This window comes from Herpailurus yagouaroundi, unplaced genomic scaffold, assembly GCF_014898765.1.
Source record: "Herpailurus yagouaroundi ecotype Mexico unplaced genomic scaffold, PumYag 193, whole genome shotgun sequence".
NCBI classification, from domain to species: Eukaryota; Metazoa; Chordata; class Mammalia; order Carnivora; family Felidae; genus Herpailurus; species Herpailurus yagouaroundi.
Window position 1 is genome coordinate 1370645 of NW_024412424.1, and position 23973 is coordinate 1394617.

At 50.3% G+C, this 23973-nt stretch overlaps 1 protein-coding gene across 5 annotated transcripts in view; it reads left to right on the forward strand.

Annotated features, from left to right (window-relative positions):
* Positions 1–7415: 7415 nt before the first annotated feature.
* The window catches only part of NWD1 (NACHT and WD repeat domain containing 1), a 73349-nt gene continuing 56791 nt past the window's right edge, over positions 7416–23973 (forward strand). The window contains exons 1-6 of one of the 5 annotated variants that reach the window (XM_040444832.1): positions 7416–7847; positions 9760–9951; positions 10090–10124; positions 14555–14640; positions 16018–16134; positions 21185–21482. In XM_040444832.1, coding sequence (XP_040300766.1) covers positions 9854–9951; positions 10090–10124; positions 14555–14640; positions 16018–16134; positions 21185–21482 — 634 coding nt within the window. In that variant the 5' untranslated portion in view covers positions 7416–7847; positions 9760–9853. Of the gene's footprint in view, positions 7848–9353; positions 9494–9759; positions 9952–10089; positions 10125–14554; positions 14641–16017; positions 16135–21184; positions 21483–23973 lie in introns of those variants that run through there. The other 4 variants (XM_040444829.1, XM_040444830.1, XM_040444831.1 and 1 more) reach the window with 4 other exon arrangements.

The following is a 23973-nucleotide window of genomic DNA, read 5'->3' on the forward strand; positions in this document are numbered from 1 at the left end:
TCTGCCAAACAGCCAAGTCTGAATCATGGTTGGTCAGATATTTCAAATGAAAATGATGTTCCCTGAAAAAAAGACCCCAACATTCATTCGTTCCATTGCTCTTCCCTGGAGATGCCCATTGAACTTAACTCTCAGAAGGGCTTTATGTACACTCGCCCCTTATGGTAGAAATTGCGTCCCCCTAAAAGGTATGTTCGAGTCCCAACAATCTTCAGTACTTAGGAGTATGACTTTATGTAGAGACTGGGTCTTGGCACGTGACATCGAGTTAAGATGAGACCACCAGGCTGCGGCCCTAATCCAATATAACTGATATCTGGGATCCTCGCCTAGAGCCTTCGGAGGGAGTGTGGCCATGCTGGCAATTTCATTTCAATTTCTGGCCTCCAGAACTGTGAGAGAATCCATCTCGACTGATTTAAGCCACTCTTTCGTGGGACTTTGTTATGACAGCCCCAGGAAGCCAACCCACCAGCCATGATGTGACCTGGTATTCAGCCAGCTCTGTGTCTCAGTCTGCTTGGGATGCTATAACAAAATACCAAAGGCTGGGCGGCTTAAACAAAAGACATTTATTTCTCACAGTGTGGAGGCTGGAAGTCCAAGGTCAAGGTGCCAGTAGATTTGGGGTCTTGTCAAGGCTCAATTCCTTGCTTATAGTCACCTTCTCACATGGCTTCTCCTCTCTGTTTTCCTCTTCTTATAAGGACTCTAATCTTAAGGAGACGGCCCCACCCTCTTGACCCAATAATCTAAATCACCTCCCAAAGGCCCTATTTCCAAATATCGTCACCGTGATGGTTACTTTTAGGTATCAGCTTGCCTGGGCTAAGGGATTCCCAGATAGCTGGTCAAATAGGATTTCTGGGGGTGTCTGGGATGGTATCTCTGGAAGAGATTAGCATTCGCGTCGACGAACTGAGTCAGGCAGATGATCCTCCCCAGTGCCCGGTGGGGGGAGGGGTGGGCGGACATCATCCAATCTGTCAAGGGCCCTAATAGAACCAAAAGGAAGGACAAATCCCCTCTCTTTGTTGGAGTCACGATGTATATACATCTTCTGCCCTTGGACATTGGCGCTCCTGGTCCTTGGGCTTCCGGACTCAGATTGGAACTTACACCTTCAGCCCCCTGATTCTCAGGTCTCAGGACTCACACGGAATAGGAGATCAGATAAATAAATTACAGCCCATCCACTCAGTAGAATTCTAGGTAGCCATTAAAATGAATGAACTAGATCTCCAGGAGACTGCCATGGAAAGGTGTCTGTGTTGTATTACTATGTGACAAAAGCAAGGAGCCAAAGACAGCGTTAAAACAGAAAAAAAAAAAAACGTTTTCCCCACATTTGTTTATGTGTGCATAATAAAAGGACTGTTCATAGTGGTGATCTGTTGAAGGATCTCTGGGTTTCCATGGAGATGGTGGGTCTCCTTTGCTGGGAATCCTAGATCCAGGTGGGGTGTAGGGGGCAGTTGTCACGGTTTTGTTTAATGATATGGTGGCCGTGAAAAAATTCTTTAACAACCAGGTGTGAGTAAAACCCACTGTTGTGGCTTGAATTGAATCTCCCCAAAGTTCATAGGATGAAGTCCTAACCCCAGTACTGCAGAACGTGCCCTTATTTGGAGAGAGAGCCTTTAAAGAGATGATCAAATTCAGGGGTGCCTGGGTGGCTCAGTCGGTGAAGCATCTGACTTTGGCTCAGGTCATGATCTCACGGTTTGTGGGTTCGAGCCCCACGTCGGGCTCGGTGCTGACAGCTCGGAGCCTGGAGCCTGCTTCCGATTCTGTGTCTCCCTCTCTCTGCCCCTCCCCTGCTCACACTCTGTCTCTCTCTCTCTCAGAAATAAACATTAAAAAAAAATTAAAGGCAAAGACTTTTGTTCGTGCATCTTTCAGATTTTTTTAATTATAAAAATAATACAGTCTGGTTGTTAAAAATGGAAACTACAGAGACGTGCATAAAGAAAAAAAAAGAGAGAGGGAGAAAAAGAGACTTAACTCTTCTCACCTACAACCCACCTCCCAAAGGTAGTCACTCTGAGCAGTCCTTTTAATCTGTACATGTGAACACTCAGAAAGTGACAGGTGTGCTTGCCATATTCTCTTCTGTATGCAGGTGAGTGTCTCTTTAGTAACATAATTATACCTTTGGTTTTTCCTTAGATGGTTGAATATCAGAGTATTGTCTAACTTTGAGCTGCTTTAAAAAATTTTTTTAATGTTTATTTTTTTGAGAGACAGAGAGAGCGCTAGTGGGGGAAGGGCAGAGAGAGAAAGAGAGACAGAGAATCCAAAGCAGGTTCTACACCGTCAGTGCAAAGCTCCATGCGAGGCTCGAACTCATGAACTGTGAGATCATGACCCGAGCCAAAGTTGGAAACTCAACCAACTGAGCCACCCAGGTGCCCCTTGACTTTGAGCTTCTTAGCCAGGACCTCACTGGCCCTGCTCCAATCGAGGGCAGGAGGAATTAGGAGTTCTACAGACTGCCTGGGACTGCAGGCAAAATTATGTGTACACAGCGTGGTCTGCAACCCTTGAGAAACTTACCGAACCAGTGGGCTAAAATGAGGCCAATTGTCGATGTCCATTGGGCAGTTATTCTGAACCCTCCTGTAATTCGAAATACAGATGATAAGGGGACCTGGGTTCAAACACACCCCCACCCCGGTTACTGCACACAGTTACTAGCTGTGTGACCAGGGGCCTCAGCTTCCACTGTAATAATTTTTTTTCCTATTTAAATCCATTTTTTTTTTAATTGAGGTAAAATTCACATAACAGAAAAGAAATAACTTTAGGGGCACCTGGCTGGCTCAGTTGGTGGAGTGTGCGATTCTTTAAAAAATTTTTTTAACATTTATTTATTTATTATTTTTTTTAATGTTTATTTATTTTTGAGACAGAGAGAGAGATAGAGCAGGAATGGGGGAGGGTCAGAGAGAGAGGGAGACACAGAATCCGAAGCAGGCTCCAGGCTCTGAGCTGTCAGCACAGAGCCCGACGCGGGGCTCGAACCCACGGACCGTGAGATTATGACCTGAGCCAAGGTTGGACGCTCAACCGACTGAGCCACCCAGGCGCCCCACGTTTATTTATTTTTAAGAGACAGGGAGAAACAGATCACAAGCGGGGGAGGGACAGAGAGAGAAGGAGACACAGAATCCGAAGCAGCCTCCAGGCTCTGAGCTGTCAGCACAGAGCCCGACGCGGGGCTTGATCGTGACCTGAGCTGAGGTCGGACGCTTAACCGACTTGAGCCACCCAGGCGCCCCTCTTTTTTTTGTTTTTTTGTTTTTTAAATTTTGAGTGTGTGATTCTTGATCTCTGGGTTGTGAGTTCGAGCTCCACGTTGGGTATGGAGATTGCTTACAAAGAAAATCTTAAAATTAAATAAATAATTGTAAAGTGCACGATTCAGCAGCATTTCATACGTTCACCGTGTTGGACAGCTATCATTTCTATCTAGTTCCAGAACGTGTCCATCACCCCAAACGCTACGCGGCCCTTTGCCACTGGCGTCTTTCACTCAGCGTAATGTCTTCTAGCTTCTTCCACGCGGTAGCACGTGTCAGTGTTTCCTTCCTTTCTCCGGCAGGGTAACATTTCATTGTGTGGATTTATCACATTTTGTCTATCCGTTTGCCTTTTGAGGGACATTTGGGGTGTCTGCATATTTGGCTATTTTGATGAGCGCTGCTCTGAACCTCCTTGTACAGGATTTGTCGGAACGCCTGCGTTCACTTCCCTTGGGTCTCTACCTAGGAATGGGAATGCCAGATCACACGGTCATTCCGCGTTTAACTTTCCAAGGAAATGCCAAGCTGTTTCCCACAGCTGCTGCATCATTTTACATTCCCACCAGTAGTGCATGAGGGTTCCAACTCTTCCGCAGCCTTGCCAATACTTGTTATTTTCTTTGTTGATTATCGATGACCTAGTCGGTGCGAGGTTGTATCTTGCTGTACATAATATTTTCAAGTAGTATTTTATAAAAACAAAATCCATGCAAAAGATCTGTGCTTGAACAAATCATCAAAATCTTTTTATTTTTTATTTTATTTTTTATTTATTCTTATTTTATTTTTTATTTTTTATTTTAGCACAGGCTCCTTGCTGCCTGTGCAGAACCTGACGAGGGGCTCCAACTCAGAAACTGTGAGATGGTGACCCGAGCCGAAATCAAGAGTCTGACGCTTAACTGACTGAGCCATCCAGGCGTCCCACGAATCATCAAAATCTTAATGAAAATAGGATCCAACCCTGCATTTACATATTCACCTCACTTGCCTCACTCTGTTTTAAATTGTGATATTTCAGGGTGCCTGGGTGGCTCAGTCAGTTAAGCAACTGACTTTTTAGCTCAGGTCATGATCTCCCAGTTGGTGAGTTCAAGCCCCACATCCGGCTCTCTGTTGTCAGTCCACAGCCTGCTTTGCACCTTCTGTCTCCTCCTCTCTCTGCACCACCCCCTCTCTTTGTTGCTGTCTCTCAAAAACAAATAAAAAGTTGTCTAAAAAGGTAAAACAAAATTGTGAGATTTCATTCATTGTGGATTTTGTGGCCTCGATTTTATTTTTTCGACATTGCTTTAAAATTTTACTTACACTTTTGTCACCATAAAAAATGACAAAATATTATTTATTTGTATTGCTTTTTTTTGTGCCTTCCCCCCAAAACGCTGCACCCCAGACCAGCCAACACGTCTCCTGCTTCCTCCTCATTCCCTTCTGCCCTGCATTCCAGCGGCTTCTGCCCGTTCCGCGGCAACTCCCGCGCTGACATCCAGGGGGCGCAGCTTCCCCGCGCGTCCTCAGCCAAGGCATCTCCTTCCAGGCCGAGAGTTTGAGCTGATTTATTAACATCTCCTGGCTCCGTACCTCTTTCTTAAGGTGGGAATGATATCGTTAGGCAAAGAAGGTATGAAAATGCCCTCGCTTATGGCTCAGCCCCTACCCAACACATAATATCCAACACAATTGTAATCATTTTTTTGTTTTTGTTTATTTTCATTTATTCTGAGAGAGACTAAGTGTGAGCAGGGGAGGAGCAGAGAGAGAGGGAGAGAAAGAATCCCAAGCAGCGTCCGCACTCAGTGCAGAGCCCGATGCAGGGCTGGGACTCACCAACTGTGAGACCCCCACTCCAGCCGAAATCAAGAGTCGGCTGCTCAACCAACTTAGCCACCCGGGCACCCCACATAATGGTAATTATAACTTTTCCCTAAGAACAGGTATGGAAGAATATGTTACACTTTTACTGCACAGAATTTCAAACCCCAAAGTAGACAGAATGGTATCATGAACCGAGAGCCCTAGATCCAACTCCTATCACCCCCTGGCCAACCCCACCCCATCCACCTTTTCATCTGGGATTATTATTTCAAAGCTAATCCCAGTCATTCTAGAAATCTTACTGTTCTATAAAATATTTTATTGCGCATCTCCAAAAGATAAAGACATTCTTTTTTTAAAAACACCTTATACCATGATCCCATTAGTTCAGTTTAAAAATGTTGCCAAGGGGTGTCTGGGTGGCTCAGTTGGTTAAGCAGCTGACTCTTGGTTCCGGCTCAGGTCATGATCTCCGAGTTCGTGAGTTCAAGCCCCGTGTCGGGCTCTGTGCTGTCAGCTCGGAGCCTGGACCCTGTTTTGGATTCTGTGTCCCCTTTTCTCTCTGCTCCTCCCCCATTCGTGCTCTGTCTCTCTCTCTCTCTCTCTCTCTCTCTGTCAAAAATAAATATTGGAAAAAAAAATAAAACTGGGGCACCTGGGTGGCTCAGTCGGTTAAGCTGCCGACTCTGGCTCAGGTCATGATCTCACTCAGGTCATGATCTCATGGTCTGGATCGTGAGTTCGAGCCCCGCATTGGGCTCTGTGCTGACACCCTGCTTTGGATTCTGTGTCCCCTTTTCTCTCTGCTCCTCCCCCATTCGTGCTCTGTCTCTCTCTCTCTCTCTCTCTCTCTCTCTCTCAAAAATAAATACACATTAAAAAATAACGTAAAAAAAAATGTTGCCAAGAATTCTTTAAAACCTACAGATTCCAATGTAGCTGACAAACGTCGAGGTTTGAGGCTCGGACCTGTCACTCCCTTGCCAAGGGACCGTGGGCAAATTGTTGAGCTTCTCTGAAGCCTGTTTTCATCCTTGGTAAACCAGGGTAGCGAAATGAAGCTCCCGGTTCCCTGGGGAGAACTGGAGACAGTATGTTATATTAGCACCTGAAGCTAAGAGGTCCTCAAAGTATGATAACATGATGATGGTACCATGAATATAGTAACATGACAGAGCAGTGGTTCTCAACCAGAGGGTGGAGGCGGGGATTCTGGTGCCCAGGGGACACTTGGCAATGTCAGGAGACATTTTCGGCTGTCATGATCGGGAGAGGTTGGTGCCATTTGCGTCTAGTTGGTGGAGGCCAGGGATGCGGCTCAGCACCCTGTGAGCTTCCCGTGTGAAATCTGAAATCAGCCCCGATACTCGGAGGGGAGGGAGCGACCAAAGAAAAGCCGGCCACTTCAGACGGGTGGGCGGCAGGTTTGATAAGCAAGGGAGCTTGCATGGCTTGTCTTCAGTGGCCACAGATGAGTTGATCGTCACACCTGCCAGCCAGAATCTTAACATTTATAGAGCGGCCTTAACTGGGCTCAGTCTCGTGCACAGTCCAGATGGTCCTAACACCACATCACTATCTCAAGGCTGTGTCCTTGGGGAGCATCTCGTGCGGGGAAGGCCAGCGGAGTGAACACTCCAAGGACAGGGGAGGGGGAGCCTCCACTTGCCCAGGTCCAGCTGGTGGGTCAAACCTGCAGTCACGTGTTCCTGATGGCCTCCTCCGACATGCACACCCCCACCACAACAGGTGCTCTGGCCCCCAATATTAGCAGGGCTGAGACTGAGAAACCCTGCTCCAGAGACTTGGATTGCATGAACACTTGCTGGGACATTGACATTGGGCACTTTGGTTTCTGACTCCACCACTTGTTGGGTGAGACTGGAAATAATAGTAATTAATCCCGGCTAACATTTCATGGGCCCTGTGCATGCCCCAGGCATGGTGCTAGTCTCACTGGGTAAGTGAATTTCATTGTTTTACCAACCCTGGAGATTGTTAAGAAAACTTAAGCCCAGAGAGGCCAAGCGGCCCGTGCACAGGGCTTCACCTATCTGGGCCTCGTTTTTTTTTTTTTTCATCAGTGGGACGGGATGATAATATCTGCTTCTCGGGCACACTGCCCACGCAAGATGCCAACCAGCTGGCACCTCATGGACCCTTAACAAATGGCCTCTGCTATGATGAGTGTATTAGCCCGGCACACAACGGTTAACCATCAAGTCTGGCTGAGTGCCTAGCTAAGCCAGGGCCCGAGAGCCACACAATTTCTTTCATTATCCCAGTTGCTGGGTGAATTGGCAGGGAGAGACCTGGGAAGTACCTAAGACAAAAGTTACTAGGATTGCCGGGGGCTTGTCTTCCGGGCAGTGCTGCGCCCAGAAAACTCCCTTCTCCAGCCTGCTTCCTCAGAGGATTTTAAATCAGCCCTGCCACCACCAGCAAGAGTGAGAGGGAGGCCAGAGCTCCCGAGGAAAACCAGAAGGTAGGCACCGCAAGGTGTCCCTCCTGGGGGAATCCAGGCTCGCTCGATTGCCTGCAGTGACCAATAGAAGTCAAGGAAGATGGACAGTTGTGGATGAGCCCGTTGATGTGACAGTTATTTATTGAGCACCTGCCGTGTGCCAAGCATTCTGACCTTGGCAGACAAGTCTTTGCACTTATGGAACTCATGTTCTTATGGAGAGACAAGCAGTAAAGAAGCAAGAAGAAACCTATCAGCTGGTGGTGAGTACCATGCAGAGAATTAAAACAGGGCAGTGGCAGGGGCGCCTGGGTGGCTCAGTCGGTTAAGCATCCGACTCCTGCTCTCAGCTTGGGTCATGATCTCACGGTTGGTGAGTTCGAGCCCCACATCGGGCTCTGCGCTGTCATCACAGAGCCTGCTTGGGATTCTCTCTCCCTCTGTCTCTCCCCTGCTCTTGCGCTCTCTCTCTTTGTCTCCCTCTCAAATAAATAAACATTTTTAAAAAATAGGGTGATGGCATTGGGAGTGACTTAGGGAGGGAGGTCACTGAGCAATGTGATGGTCAAGGAGAGCCTCTCAGGATGTGGCATGTAAGCTGAGGTGTGTGGCAAGAAAGGATTCAGATTGGGGAGTTCAGGTGCAGCATGTGCAAAGGCCCTGAGGCTGCAGTAAAGCTGGTTGTCTTAGACCAGGGGTTCTCAACTAAGCATGATTCTGCCCCCAAGTAGACATTGGCAATGTCTGGAGATATTTTTGATTGTCACAGCTTTGGCGGGGGGGGGGGGGGGTGCCGCTGCTGGTATCCACTGAGTAGAGGCCAGGATGTTCTCAACATCCTACAATGCACAGGATGGCCCCCACTGCAAAGAATGATCTGGCGCCAGATGCCAGTAGTGCTGATGTTGCAAAAGTCTGGGCTCCAGGAATAGAAAGAAAGCTTAGTGTGAGGGTCAAGGTCAAAACCTTCCAATACTCCTGTAGATGTGAGGAGGTGGTAAGTAAGGGCACAAGACCATATGCTGGGGTGGGGTAGAGTCCAAGGGGCCTATTGGAGACTGAGATGAATGGAGGAAGGAACAGAGATTTGGGGGAGGCAAATTCAAGGTCAGGGGATTGGTGAGGAGGTGATAGGGACAAACCTAGATGGACCCTGGGGTCCAGAGCTGGGGCCTGGGTGAGGTCAGCAGAGTGCAACTAAATCAGAGGGCCTGGGTGGGTCATGGGAAGGTGGCTGGATGGCCAGGCTGGCTCTGAGGGTCCCTGGAGGAGAAGGGACCAGACCAACACTCACTCCCCGACCGGACCCTTCCAGGCTAGTGAAAAAGTTCTTGCTCTGATCCTCAGTTTTCCTCATTTGTGAGATGGTGACAGTCAATTATGTTATAACATTTTTTAGGTCTGTGCAGGAAAAGTTAATTCAACAGGCCTGGGTTGTCCACATTCTGGACATGAAAGGTTTGGCCCTTGACCGGCTCCCAAGAAGTGGTCTCTAGGCCCTTGGAACGTCTTGCCTGATGGGGGTGTGTTTGTTCATCTGAGGGCCTTGGAATATACCAGAGAGTCTGTGCTAATGATGCGATTTCTGGTGGGGGGCCTGGGGTCACGTGGTGCCAGCTCTGGAGGGGCTCTGGAGGTCAGCCGTGTCTGTGTGACCGATGCCCAGTAAAAACCTGGGCACCTAGGCTCAGCTGCACTTCCCAGGCTGGCAACCCTCCGAGCCTGCTGTCACACGTCGTCGCCGTGAGAGTTAAGCGCCACTCTCACAGCTCTGCTGGGGGTGGACACTGGAGGCCCGAGCCTGGTGTCTCCTGGATGCTGCCCTGCACGCCTCTTTCCTTGGCTGACCTTGATCTGTGTCCTTTCATTGTGCTGCCCCATAACCATGAGAACAGCTTTTCTGAATTCTGTGAGTGCTTCTAGCAAACCCTCACATCTGAGGGTGGTCTCGGGGACCCCTGAAAGGCAGACTCTTCTCCTAAGTGGACAAGGCAGAGAAGGGAAGTTGAGGCAGAGAGGAAAAGATACTGCAAAAGCTCCGGCTGTTTGGTTGAACCGATACCAGAATTTCTGAAACGCCCGTATGTAGAGCGGGGACTGGACGTTCAAGCACCCAAATGCCTTGCTCGCGTCGGGTGCATCACGGGTACGTTGGGCATTCCTTTTGCTTTTCAGGCACATCACACTTCCTTGTGTGCTATCCCGAGTGGACTGCCTCTCTCTCCTCACCCCAGCTCGCCTTCGAGTAGCTGTCACTCCCACTTCACGGATGGTGCGGCCAGTGTCCCAGCAAAGAGGCCACTTGCTTAACTTGTCCAGGACAGCGATGGACGGACGAGCATTCCAACCAGACCCATGGACTCCCAGGTATACGTTCCTTCTGCCTGTGGTTTGTTAATATCGAGAGGTGGGTGGGCAGGACTCAGATCACCAGGGCGTTTTCAATAATGAGAAGGTCTTTCCCTGGTCCTAGAGGCCATGTTTTTGGTTAATCTTTCCCCCCAGCTTTAGTGACAGATCATCAGCGTGTATAACACCGTGTAAGTTTAAGGTGCCCGACGTGTTGATTTTGTTTTTTTTATTTATTTTTTTTTTTAATTTTTTTTTCAACGTTTATTTATTTTTGGGACAGAGAGAGACAGAGCATGAACGGGGGAGGGGCAGAGAGAGAGGGAGACACAGAATCGGAAACAGGCTCCAGGCTCTGAGCCATCAACCCAGAGCCCGACGCGGGGCTCGAACTCACGGACCGCGAGATCGTGACCTGGCTGAAGTCGGACGCTTAACCGACTGCGCCACCCAGGCGCCCCACGATGTGTTGATTTTGATGCACTTGTATCTTGCACAATGGTTACCGCAGTAACGTTAGGTAACACCTCCAGCATGCACATAATTACTGTTTCTTTTTAGTGGTGAGCGCCTTCAACACCTATGCTGTTGGCAACTTTCAAGTATATAATACAGTATTATTCACTGTAATCACTGTGCTGTGCATTAGATTCCCTAGGTCGGTCTTACTCGTCTTCTAACTGGAAGTTTGTAATCTTTTGACTGACAGCACCCCATTCCCCCCCACCCCCTTTCCCTCGTAACCGTCTCTCTGTTTCTGGGAGTTTGGCTTTTTTTAGATTCCACATAGAAGTGAGATCTTACGGCACTTGTCTTTCTCTGTCTGGCTTATTTCACTTAGCACACCGCCCTCAAGGTCTATTCACATGTTGTCACAAGCGGTGGGGTTTTTTTTGATTATTTCAAAGAGCACATCTCAGTTTGATATGGGCCGGTCCTGAGCCGCCCCGGGAGACGTGCTAGTCTCCCTTCTTATCTGCGAGAGCTGTCTCCACGCCTCCCGCAGGCGAGGAGATCTGGCTAGAGTGGTTTTAAAGCTGATTTCTCAGGTTCTCGGCACTGCTGACATTGGGGGAACAGATCATTTTCCCTGGCGGGGGCTGTCGTGTGCATTCTATCTAGGGTGCTGAGCGACGTCCCTCGTCTCTACCCACCGGGCACCAGCAGCCCCCACCTCCCCCCGGCCCTGACAACCAAAATGTCTCCAGGCATTGCAAGTGTCTCCTGAGAAGCAGAATATTCCCCAGTTGAGAACTGCTTGTTTAAGCGGTACACCCAGCGCCCGGACCTCTTTGGAGGCGACAGTGAGCGCAGGATGAGGTGGGGGTTCCACTCAGTGTTTGTCCTTCTGGCCTGACCAGCCAGGACCGGCAGGGCTCCCAGCCCCTGACAGTTTCCCTCTGCACACCTGGGCCCAGGCTCCACTTTCACGGAGCCCCAGGGGACCTAGGTGTTCCAGAGGCTGGCTGGTCCCCAGGTCCCCATGCTGGGCTCCAGGAAACCATAGTTGCTGTGGTGACTGCTGAGCTCTTGGGGTGAGGAACCAGCTGGTTGAGGGGCAAAAGATTCCAGTGCCTGGAGCAGCCAACCACATCCAGGGGCCGCCATCTCCCCATTAGTGCTTGCAGACTGAGCAGAGGCGGCTTCAGCTCCCCAGGGGGGCCGGAGGGGACGGGGGGCTGCGGGGCGCTGAGGGGGTGAGACCGATACCCCACTCCAGATGGCCCTACCCGGCTGTCCTCCCAAGAAGGCCACCTGGCCTCCGGCTTGAGGTCTCTGAATCCCAGGCCCTTCCCTGGGGAAGGGTCATCCAGGCAGACAGGCAGCATGAGTGTGGGTCCCCTCAGCCCGGGCACCCGCCGGCGGCTTCTCCAGGGTCTGGCAGGCCCCCTCCCGGCGCCTCGGTCCAGCAGTGTGGCCGTCTTCATCAGCGCCGCGATCTCAGGTAAGGGGCCGGGAAAGGCTGGGGGGGGCTAAAGGCAAGCAGGTACTCTTGGGGAGGGGCGAGGTGGCCAGGGCCTGGCTTGAGGGCTCCTCTAGGAGACCCGGATAAGAATGCATCCTGGCCAGCGGCCCTCGTGGGAAGCAATGAGAAGGAGCCTCCTAGACCCTCTGTTTCCTCCTCGATAATCCAGGCTGAGACCCTGACTTGACAGGCTTGTTCCGAGTGGCAAATCTTATTGCAGCTAACATTTATGATGAAGGTAGGACGCGCCACGCTTCAAAAGCGTAAGAGGGGCGCCTGGGTGGCTCAGTCGGCTAAGTGTCCGACTTCGGCTCCGGTCACGATCTCGCGGTTCGAGGGTTCGAGCCCCGCGTCGGGCTCTGCGCGGACAGCTCCGAGCCTGGAGCCTGCTTTGGAGTCTGGGTCTCCCTCGCTCTCTGCCCCTCCCCCGTGTGCACTCTGTGTCTCTCTCTCTCTCAAAAATAAACAAGCATTAAAAATATTAGAAAAAAAATTGAAAGTATAAGAGCCTTGCCACCGCCCCCAAGACTTGCATGACCCGACTCTCCTCACCTCCCGTCTTGATCTTATATGGCCCTTCCCCACATCTGCATGCTGTAGTCACACTGGGCTCCAACAGGTCTTGGAACCCTTGAAGCCCCAGGCCCCATAAACCGGAGTCATTTCCGTGCTTATTTAACGGGTGGCTTCCCTAAGCAGAGCCGCGAGCTCTGTGGGGGCAAAGACTACGTAAAGTAGTGTGTTGGCAAATATTTAATAGCCCGTGCCCCCCCCAAATCTAAACAAGATGACATGAAACGAAAAGCACCACCGATTTGTGCTGTCCGCCAATTTCCATTGTGTGACTCCTCCCGCCGGGTCAATTTCCAGCCACCGCCGTGACTTCTCTGAACCCGGAGTCAGGCAGAGATGTGGCGGTCATTCGCCGTTCTCTAAGATTTCCCCGATACAAAATCAATAGCCAGGACCAAATGCAAGAACAGAGCTCACAGGCAAATGCCAAAAAATAATTAGGAAGTTCGTTAAGCGCCTGACCCCTGATTTCAGCTCAGGTCATGACCTCACGGCTCGTGCATTCCAGCCCCGCGTCGGGCTCTGTGCTGAGCGGGTGCAGAGCCTGCTTGGGATTCTCTCTCTCTCTCTCTCTCTCTCTGCCCCCTCCCCCACTTGCTCTCTATCTCTCCCTCAAAATAAATAAAAATAAACTTAAAAATTAGGAAGGGATGAGTTTTGAGGATTTGCCGTCTCTGCTCTTTCCATCGTAAGTTTAGATCATTGGATTTTTCATGATGGCCGCGTTAACGACTGGTTTACAGATTCCTGGAGATTTTAGCAGTCGTCCCCCGCACCGCCCCCAGCCAGTAGGACTGCATCATCCATGTATGTCTTGCTTGTCACTGTGCCCTGGATGCTTAGCAAGGCTCTAAGCAGAAAGCAACTTCCTAATAAATCCTCCGTGGGCAGATGTAAATGACCCGTGGAAAGGATTAGACAGGCACGGGAAGGGCATGGGGGTAGGACGCAGATCCAAGGCTGACACCCAGGGATTGGGCAACCTCTTCATGCCAGTGGCTTTGGGAGCCCTTCCCTGAACACTCCAATGACCTCCCCCTGACCAGGTGGAGAGGACCAATGTTTCTTCAACATCTGTCTCGCACAAGGTGCTTTTATTTGTAAGATTCAATAGCTCGACCAACGCCTACTAAGCACTTGGGTCGAGTGCTAAGAAACCAGCCATGAGCAAGATGAGCAGAGGCGCTTGACTTTGGGCAGCTCGCAGCCCTGCAAGGTAGAAGCATCACCCCCGTTTTACAGAGCGGGAAACTGAGGATGGGCTGCCCCTTGGCATCAGACCACACAGTGAAGTCAGGGGCACCGAAAGGTCTCAGGGTCCAGGTTTTACCCTCGGTAGGGCTGCCGGAGTCTAGCAAAAGTGAAAAACCAGGACACCAGTGAAATGTGCATTTCAGATACACCGTGAATAATCCTCCAGCGTAGGTATTTCCCAAATAGTGCGTGACATGGGACAGACTTGGGCTAACAGATTATTCGTTGTGTATCTGAAATGCAGATTCGACTGGGTTTATCCCATGTGTACCTGTACCCAAACAGTGCAAGGAACAAGATATACTTGAGCTATTAAGTTTTTCACGGTTTACTGAAGCACAAATTCAGCTGGGCATCCTGTATTTTATCTGGCGACCCCAGGCTAGGGGGACCAATCATTCTGGTTAGCGGAGACGGAGGGGTTTCCTGGGATGTGGGATTTTTAGCACTAAGACCAGGAAAGTCCCTCTTTGGTTTGCCTCATGTCTATGAGGGAGAGAGAGCATGAACCGAGGAGGGGCGGAGAGAGATTGGGAGACAGAGAATCCCTCCCAGAGAGGGAGACAGGCTCCGCACTGTCAGCACCCAGGGCCGGACGCAAGGCTTGAACTCACGAACTACGAGATCATGACCTGAGCCAGAACCAAGAGTCCGCCGCGTAACCGACTGAGCCACCCAGGCGCCCCTGCCTTGCGCATTTTTGTATCTTTTAATTTGCCCCGTGGGGCCCCAGCCTTAGTGGGGGCAAACGAGGCTGAAAGCACAGCCGTGGGGCAAGAAAGGGTCCTGGGTTCCTCCAACTGATGTCCTCTGTGCTCTTCCTTGCAGATATGGACGCCGAGAGAGAAGCCCTACAGAGCACCGCCTACCCCAAAGTGCAGAACTTCTGCCAAAAGCACGGTCTGATGTTCGAGGTAATTGCCCCCTCCCTGCCTCGGTTTCCCCTGCCCTGAAATTAGGGAACAGAGCTGTGCCACCCAGGCTGCCACATAGGACCTTTTGCTCCAGGGAGCTCCACGCTGGTGATGCACCCCGTGGCAACGGAAGCCCTCTAAACAGGCAGGGGGAGGGATTGTAGCCACAGGCACCGTGGTTAGAGCAGGAGGAGTGGCAGTGCCCTGGGACCCTGCTCCTGGGCATGTCCCTTTACTGCCTTTTGTTGTCGGTCTGCCCTGCCCTCCTGGCCCTCTCTGCGCTGGCACAGCTTCAGGGGGAGTCTAAGAGGACCGTGGGGTGTTTGGGGGGCACACGGGAGTGGGCTGGGCCTTTTTCAGAAGCAATAATGGTGTGCCTGCCAGGCATGGTCACCGCAGACCCCAAACAGAGTCCCCTATGACTCTTAGCACCAATCCGGGGGTGGGAACGTTGCTACTCACATGTTACCAACAGAGCGTCTTTGGAGTTGACACTGACTCCTTGCCATCTGTGACAGTGATCCGTCACATCAAAGGCCCTCTCGATTATAAGACACACGGTGGTTTATATGTCACTAAGAAAGAAACGGTGCTGGGACTCTGCCTGGCATGGATCATGAGACACAGCTCAATGGCAGAGGCTCTAAAAAGGAAAACACACACGCTGAGAACTGATGAAGGGCCTTTCATGTCCAGGCAGGTGCTGTGTGACAAACGCTGTAAACAGCGTCGATGCCGGGGTGGGAGACAGCGGCCCGCAGCGCCGAAGGCTCTTGCCCAAGCCTGGTGGCTGACCCTTTTCCCCCTCTGCATTCAACCACATTTGACACTAGCGTCCTTTTATCCTCGTGTTCCAGTTCGTTAGGGATTTCTGCGTCTTTCCCTCTGGCCAAAGGAAGTTAGGGAGGGAGGGACATTCTGAGTCCAATTCCCCGCCCCCCCTGCCTCCCTATCGCAGCCTTCTGCCGGCTCGGCTTTGCTACCCGAATTGAACCATTCCCCCCGGCCCCCCTCAGGCAAGCAGGCAAAAGTGGACCTCAAGCGTGCGGTTGCTAGGGAGATCCTGCCAAGTCCGACGTCGGCCAAACTAAATACCCTTCGTTGCAAAGAAAGTTCTGAGAACAAGTGTGGACATGTCCTCATGACTGGCCGGCCATCCTGCCGGATGCCCCCCATCTGGGTCTGTCTGATGTCTTTCTCCTGGTTACACTGGGGTTACGGGCTTCATTCAAGTTCTTTCAATTCGTACATCCCCCTTTGGGGTGAGACTGTCAAAAATTATTGAAAGAAACTTTATGCCTTTGTCAAAGGGAATTGAAAAAAAAAAACCTCACCCACTCTGCCACCTCCCTGACAAACCCACCCTTGTATCTCCAGGTTGTCGATCTGAGGTGGGGTATTCGGAACACTGAGGCCGCTGAGCACATGACCACAGAACTCTGCTTGGAGGAACTCGACCGGTGTCGGAAAACATCCACAGGGCCGGCTTTTGTTGTGAGTCTCTTGGGAGGGATGGGTTGGTGCTTACTTCTCATTCCAGCACCAGTATGTGGCCCCTGCTCACTAGCCAAACCCATCGGTGGAGGAGAGGTGGTATTTCTGCTCTAGTACCCAATTTCCATAGCCTGCCCATGGCAGACATTGCTAATCGATCACAGTGCTCCTCTTCCACAGAGCTAGCTGGGATGCAGACATTAGCAGCCAAGTGGAAGCAGCAGGTGAGTGGGAGAGCAGAGGGTTGGAGCCCAGAAGAACCTTGGGATTTGCTCTGGACCTTGCCCCCAGCTTTCCCAACTCATGCACTTTTGTGTGTGGAATCTGGGGATCCTGGAAAACCATACAGAGGATGGAAACCCACAGGATGTCGGGAATTTTTGTCTCCTCTGTGCCTCATGGTGTTGGGAATGGCCTCTGGGGCGCCATCTAGAGCCTGCCTCTGGGAAAACTTCTTCCCATGCCAGGTGGGGTCAATTTTTCCATGTTCCAGGAAATTTTCTCTCTACCCATCCCAACAGCACCCTCTCTGTCACTGAAATAAACCCCAGCTCACGATCAGTGGTTTAGGCTACAATCGGCAAATGTTATTCCACGGTCCTGATTTATCACACCAGCACGTTCCGGATACATTAAATACGACATCTGAGCTCTCAAATCCTAGAGCAGGGGTCGGCCAACTACAGCCTAGGGGGCAAATCCGGCCCATTGCCTGCTTTTGTAAATAAAACTTTATTGGCGCTCAGCCACACTCCTTCATTTGCGTAGCATCCAGGGCCGTTTTCCAGCTACGAACAGAGAGCTGAATACTTGTGACAGAGGCCACCTGGTCTGCAAAGCTGAAAAGATTGACTATCTGACCCCTTACAGAAAAAGTTTGTTGACCTCTGTCCTAAAAGGTAAAGAGGGAAAAAGTCTTGCCCGAGACATCTTAGTCACAAAGAAGCTTTGAACAATTCCAAATAAAAAGAAAAATCCTCTGGAACCTCTCCTGGAGATAAAGTAGAATGTAGGAGAGGGTGGTCCCCATTATTAAAGCTGTTTTCTGGGGGCGCCTGGGTGGCTCAGTCAGTTAAGCAGCTGACTCTTGATCTCAGCTCAGGTCTTGATCTCAGGGTTGTGAGCTCAAACCTTACGTTGGGCTCCATGTGAGCCTACTTGAGAAAAATAATTAAATACAATGAAATAAAAACTGTTTTCTAGGGAAATAAAGAGAAATGTATGAGAGCTGCTTGGCTTTAGAATGGCACTGTCTAGGGCGGTAACCATGATCCACGTGCCGCAAACTTTAAGGTGAAGAAATTAAAACTGGGGCACCTGGGTGCCTCAGTGGGTTAGGCGTCCGACTTCGGCCCCAAGCATGATCTCACAGTTCATGAGTTCGAGTCCCGCGTCAGGTTCTGTGCTGCTAGCTCAGAGCCTGGAGTCTGCTTCGGATTCTGTGTCTCCTACTCTCTCTGCCCCTCCCCCACGCGCGCGCGCTCTCTCTCTCTCTCTCTCTCTCAAAAATAAATATTCAAAAAAAAATTAAAATTGAGTTGAATTAAAATTTCAGTCCCTCAGTCCCACTGGCCACGTTGCAGTGGCTTAGTAACCAGATGGGGTGGCTGGCCACCATATTGGACAACACAGAGGAGCATACTTCCAACATTGCTGGAGTTTCTAGCGTTGCCTTAGGGATTCGATCTCCCTAAAAGAAACTAAGACCTGGCCGACACATATGAGAAGCTTTCTTTATTATGTGTTAAGTTTCATGTGGATGGTCCGGCTTGCATTTTCAATCTTTTGCTCTATACCTTTCCTTGTATGTTGGTTCTGCTTTTTTTTTTTCTTCTCCTGTTTTATTGAGATATTTTCTGCCATCCAGCATTGTGTAAGTTTCAGACGTACAGCGTTAATGACTTGACTTACACAAATTGTAAAATGATGACCATAATAAGTTTAATTAATATCCATCATCTTATATAGATACAAAAAAAAAGAAAAAAATGGTTTATTTATCCTTGTGATGAGAACTTGTAGGATCTACTCTCTTAGCAACTTTCTTTTTTTTCAATTTTTTAAATAAAAGTTTTTTTAATGTTTATTTTTGAGAGAGAGAGAGAGAGAGAATGAGTGTGGGGAAGGGGCAGAGAGAGGGGGAGACAGAATCCGAAGCAGGCTCCAGGCTCTGAGCTGTCGGCCCAGAGCCCGACGTGGGGCTCAAACTCACGAACCTGCGAGATCATGACCTGAGCCGAAGTCGGACGCTTAACCGACTGAGCCAGCCGGGCGCCCCTCTTAGCAATTTCCAAACACACATGCCGCAGTGTTAAGTATGGGCCTCAGGCTATTCATTGCATCCTTGCTACTTGTTTACCTTATAAGCGGAAGTCTGTGCCCTTCGGGTCCCGATGCTTTAATTATCGTTGCTTAAAATGCATCCTAGTGTTTGGAGGCCTCTACCTTCCCTCTTCATGCATTCCCCAGCCTCCACCAATCTTCCAATTTCATTTTCCAAATGAGCCTGATGATTGATCATTTTGTGGCATTTCAAAAAAAAAAAAAGAAAAGAAAACCTTTTTTTTTTCTTTTTTTCTAAAGAGAAATGGGCGATGGGGGCAAAAAGTCCAGGAGGGATTCGATTTTGCGACCCCAGGTGCGGGCAGTAGAAGCACAACGCAGCTTCCAGGTGGCATGGGGGACGGGATGATGATCCCTGAGCTTTCCCCAGGCCCAACCGGCCTAGGGACCTTGCTCGCCCTTCCAGAAGGGATCCTTGGGCCGCCGGGGTGACCTCTACCCACTTCCGGCTTTCCTCCCAAACCGAGCATCTCCCCTCTGTCACCCAAGGGTCACGGCATCCTTCTCCTTCAGTGGCTTCGCATGGGGGTCTTCCCGTGGAGATCAGGGCTGCACCGGGGGGCCCTTGGAGAGGTGTCTCTCTAGCAAATAAGTCATTAGGCAGCACGAATAGCAGGAGTCAACTCCCCGTGGTACTTGCTTTAGAGGCTTAGTTCTCCTGGGCCACCAGCAGCTCCAGCACAGCAGCTCCGGAGAGCTGCTCCTGGTAGGTCCCGGCCTTTTTCCTTCAAGCTCTTCCTGTTCTGACTCTGGTCCCTCAGGCAGGAGAATTTCCCACCCTCTGCCTCCTTCCTAGGATCGGTGGTTTGTGGCTGGCCGGCGTCTCCAACTTCTCTCACTGCTCCAAGGCTGGCACTGCGGGAAAGTCCCCTGGAGAGTGGGCTCCTGTTCAACCTCCCTGCATCACAGACTCCATTTATCCAGGTTTCCTGGGTGCACATGCCTGGAATATTCTGGTACAACTCAGTGAAGAGGGGAGGGGTGATTGCTTCCATTTTATGATGAGGAAACTCAAGACTTGAGGCTCGAGGTCCTAGACCTCCTCTAGCCTAATTCTCTAGCATTGCAGTTTGCACCCTCTGTTGGGGCAGAAAGAGGGGCTCCTGGGGTTCTCAGCATTCGGACCAAAGTCTTAGGGCCACATCACTCCCCACAAAATCTTGCTCACGGGGATGGCCTTATGTTTTACCACTGCCCCTCTTTGTTGGTATTTCAAGTACCTCCCCAACCCCAGCTTTCCTTCTCTGGGCTCTTTACCACACTTCCTGCCACAGGGCCTTTGCCCATGCTGTTCCCTCTGGTTGCAAGGGGCTCTGCCCAGCACACTCTTCCTTGTGTCTTGCTCTGCAGCTCAATCCTGAATTCTAAATAAAGACAGGATCCACCCTACATGCTTGAGACCCATCTGCCCCCAGGACCACATCATAGCATGAGATTTTGGGCAGGGCCAACGGAGATCTTAGCTTTTGTCACGGCTCTATTTCTGGGGCAAGCCAGGGCCAACCTATAAGAAGCTGTAGTTTTCTCTCCCTCTGCCTGTCTCTTTTAAGGACTCCTGGAATCACACTTGGGGCCCCGGTAATCCAGGAAAATCTCTCCAGCTCAAAATCCTTAACTTACTCACATCTACCAAGCCCTTTGTGTTCGCCATCGTCCTCCAGACAAATGGAACCCATAGGATATAGACAGATACGCATAAGAGATTTATTAGAAGAACTGGCTCACGCTGCCGTGGAGGCCAAGAAGTCCCGCCATCTGCCATTTGCAAGCTGGCGAACCAGAAAAGCAGGCGGCGTAATTCAGTTGTCGGCCCGCGGCCTGAGAATCAGGGGGCTGAAGATTCCAAGTCCTGATCTGAGTCCAAACGCATGGGAACCAATGTCTACGGGCAGGGGAAGAAGGATGTCTCAGCTCAGGCAGAGAGAGGGAAACCTTTCCTCTTTTTTTTTTTTTTTTTTTTGGTCATATTTGGGCCCTTGGTGGACGGGATGAGGTATTGGGGACGGCCATCTGTTTCACCCGTTTCACCAATTCAGTCTCCTCCAGAGACACCACCCCGGACACACTCAGAAATCGTATGTGACCAGCTATCTGGGTATCCCTTAGCCCAGTCAAACTGACACCTGAAATTAACCATCACCGCCCTTTTCCATACAAGGTGCATTCACGGGGTCCAGGGATTAGGGTTGGATATCTTTGGGGGCCATTGTTTAGCTTCCACAGAGGGTTTTCTTTCTTTTTTTATGTTTATTCATTCATTTTGAGAGAGACAGAAAGAGTGTGTGAGCAGGAGAGAGGCAGAGAGAGAGGGAGCGCGAGAGAGAATCGCAAGCAGCCTCCATGCTGTCAGTGCAGAGCCTGACACGGGGCTCGGTCCCACAAACCGTGAGATCACGACCTGAGCCGAAATCAAGAGTCGGGTGCTTAACCGACTGAGCCACCCGGGCACCCCCCCACAGAGGGTTTTCCAGGCAAGAGATTCCATGATGGCTGACACGGGATCAGATTCAAAATTTACCTGCTGGATGTCCCACGTCTCAGGTACCGTCACGTGCAGGTGCTCTAAGGCTCTGCCTGCACCTCTTACACGTCTTATCGCCGTGGCACCACAGCCAGGCCCATCTTGGGGGGCTCAGTGTGTCTCACTCAGGGCCACCGAGCTAAGTGCCCATGCCGAGGGTTGAACGCGTGCCCCTCTCTCTGCCAGGCCCTTCTCGGTGACCAGTACGGCCCCTGTCCAGTCCCCACGCTGATCGAGGAGAAGGAGTGGGAGGCTCTGAGGGCCCAGCTGACCTCCAAGCCACGCGACCTGGAGTTGGTAGCTCAACACTTCCGGAGGGACGAGAACGCCGTGCCCCCCACCTACCTGCTGCAGGCCCTGGGCACCTCGGAGGCCTGTGGGCCCGAAGAGGCCACGCTGACCTCAGTGCTACGCTCTGGAGCCCAGGAGGCCCGGAGGCTGGGCCTCATCACCCAGGAGCAGTGGCATCGTTATCACTGGTCAGGTGAGGCCACTGGGACGCCCCCTCAGGGTCCACAGGAGATGCCTCATGTTCAAATGCGCTCATTGCATACTGTCCCAACACCACAGCCTGTGCCTCTGTAAATGTCAAACCAGCCTAACTCCTGGATCCCTGGTTCTGGAAGGGGTTATTTGACTGATCCAAGAGTGCAGCCATGTTCTGGTTAATTCTCTGCCTCTTAGGACCCTCCTTTCTTCTCCTCCTCCAGCTCCTTCTCCCAGGGAGGCTCCTGGCCCCGGGGGAAGGCTTCTGAAATGACTTGCTACCCTGGTCTGTCCGAGACTTTCAGGGCTGAACCCAGATAGTCCTGGAAGATGTGAAACTGTGGATCACCTAATTTTAGCCCAACAGCCAGCCCCTGCTGGGGAGACTGGGTCCTCCAGCCCCCCTACGCCTGCCTCAGAGCTAGAAAGCGAGGCACAGGAAGGGGTCTCCTTTGCCTGAGGTGGGGGATAGGGATTTGACGCGAGTCTATCACCCCGCTCCCAGTTGGCCCCTTACTTCCCACCTCTAGCCTCCCCCTCTGGTTCTTCTATACTCTGCACTGGCTACCAGGAAGGTTTTTGTAAAAATGTAACGTTTTTACAAGCCATTTCCCTGCTGTTTGCTGTCAGCAAGAAACAGGTTTTATTATCATTCACGGGTCAGATGTGTCCATTTACAGCACCACGACTATTAAGCATGTCAATTTTTCGTACTAAAAATATTAAAAACATGAACTCATTTTATCCACATATTAAATATATGGATTTAGGGGCGCCCGGGTGGCTCAGTCGGTTAAGCGTCCTACTTCAGCTCAGGTCACGATCTCGCGGTCCGTGGGTTCGAGCCCCATGTCGGGCTCTGTGCTGACGGCTCGGAGCCTGGAGCCTGCTTCCGATTCTGTGTCTCCCTCTCTCTCTGCCCCTCCCCTGCTCATGCTCCGTCTCTCTCTCTCTCAAAAATAAATAAAACATTAAAAATTTTAAATATGTGGAATTATATTATGAATGTATTAAATATATTGATTTGTTTAAATATATTGAATATAGTAATTTATGTTAACGGTATTTTAATTTTACTAAAATATATTGATGACAATATATTATATTAATTCTAGTAATGACATGTCCATTTTTAAAAATAAACTTTTTTTTAAGTTTATTTATTTATTTCAAAAGAGAGAGAGAGAGTCAGGTAGGGGCAGAGAGAGAGGAGGAAAGAGAACCCCAGGCAGCCTCCATGCTGTCAGTGCAGAGCCCCCCATGCAGGGCTCAAACCCACGAGCCGAGATCGTGACCTGAGCTGAGATCAAGAGTCGGACACTTAACCAACTAAGCCATGCAGGCACCCCTTGAAAGTAAACTTTTAATATGGGTGTAATTTTAGATTTTCAGGAAAATTACAGTGTTATAAAGCTACAAAAATAGTACAGAGTCTCTGCATGTTCTTCACACAGATAAGTTAACATCTTATGTGACCACAGTACATTTGCAGGAACTAAGAAGTTAACATCGGTACATGACGATTAGCTAGTCTCCAGACTTTGTGTAGATTTCCTCAGTTTTCCCATCAATGTTTTTCTGTCCTAGGATCCCGTCCAGGGACACGTGTCACATGTCAGTTTCCTCTGGACTGTGACAGTTTCTCAGCCTTTCCTTGTTTTTGATGACTTTGACCATTGTGAGGAGCGCTGGCCACATCTTTTGCAGAATGCCCCTCAATCTGGGCTTGTCTGGTGTTTTCTCGTGGTTAGACGGGGGCTATCGGTTTCTGGAAGGAAACCTATCCCCCTATCCCATCATATCAGGGGTACCTGACGCCCACCTGACATCACAGGTGATGCTAACCTGATACTTTAGTTAAGACTAGCAATGACGTATCAGTTTTGAATACGCCATTTATGTGAATAATAATGTTAATGGCTACTGTTTATTGAGCACTTACTGTGTGGCTATCGCTTGCTTTATGACTCAAAGACAAATACGCTAATTGCTTTCATAGAGATATCTGCCATTGGGACTGTAATCAGCGTCTGGGTTCTCTGCTTCGGGGTGGGCCCGGACTTGCAGTTCAGCCTTGTCCTTTCCCAGCTGTATTGACTTCTAGCAGGTTTGCAGCCTCAGTTTCCTCATCTGTAAAATGGAACTAGTCAGAGGTAGTACATTACAGAGCTGTGGTGGGGATCTTGTCCCCTGGTCTCGCCCCAGCCATGATCTCATTCAGTCAAACCTAGCCCATTAAGAATTTCCACTTGAGGGGTGGGTGCCTGGGCGGCTCAGTCGGTTAAGCGTCCAACTCTCGGTTTTCAGCTCAGGTCACGATCTCGTAGCTCATGAGATGGAGCCCTGCATCTGGCTCTGTGCTCACAGCTCAGAGCCTGCTTGGGATTCTCTCTCTCCCTCTCTCTCTTCCTTTCCCCCCACTTGTGCTCTCCCTCCCTTCAAAATAAATAAACATTAAAAAAAATTTTCTAAGGAATCTCCGCTTGAAA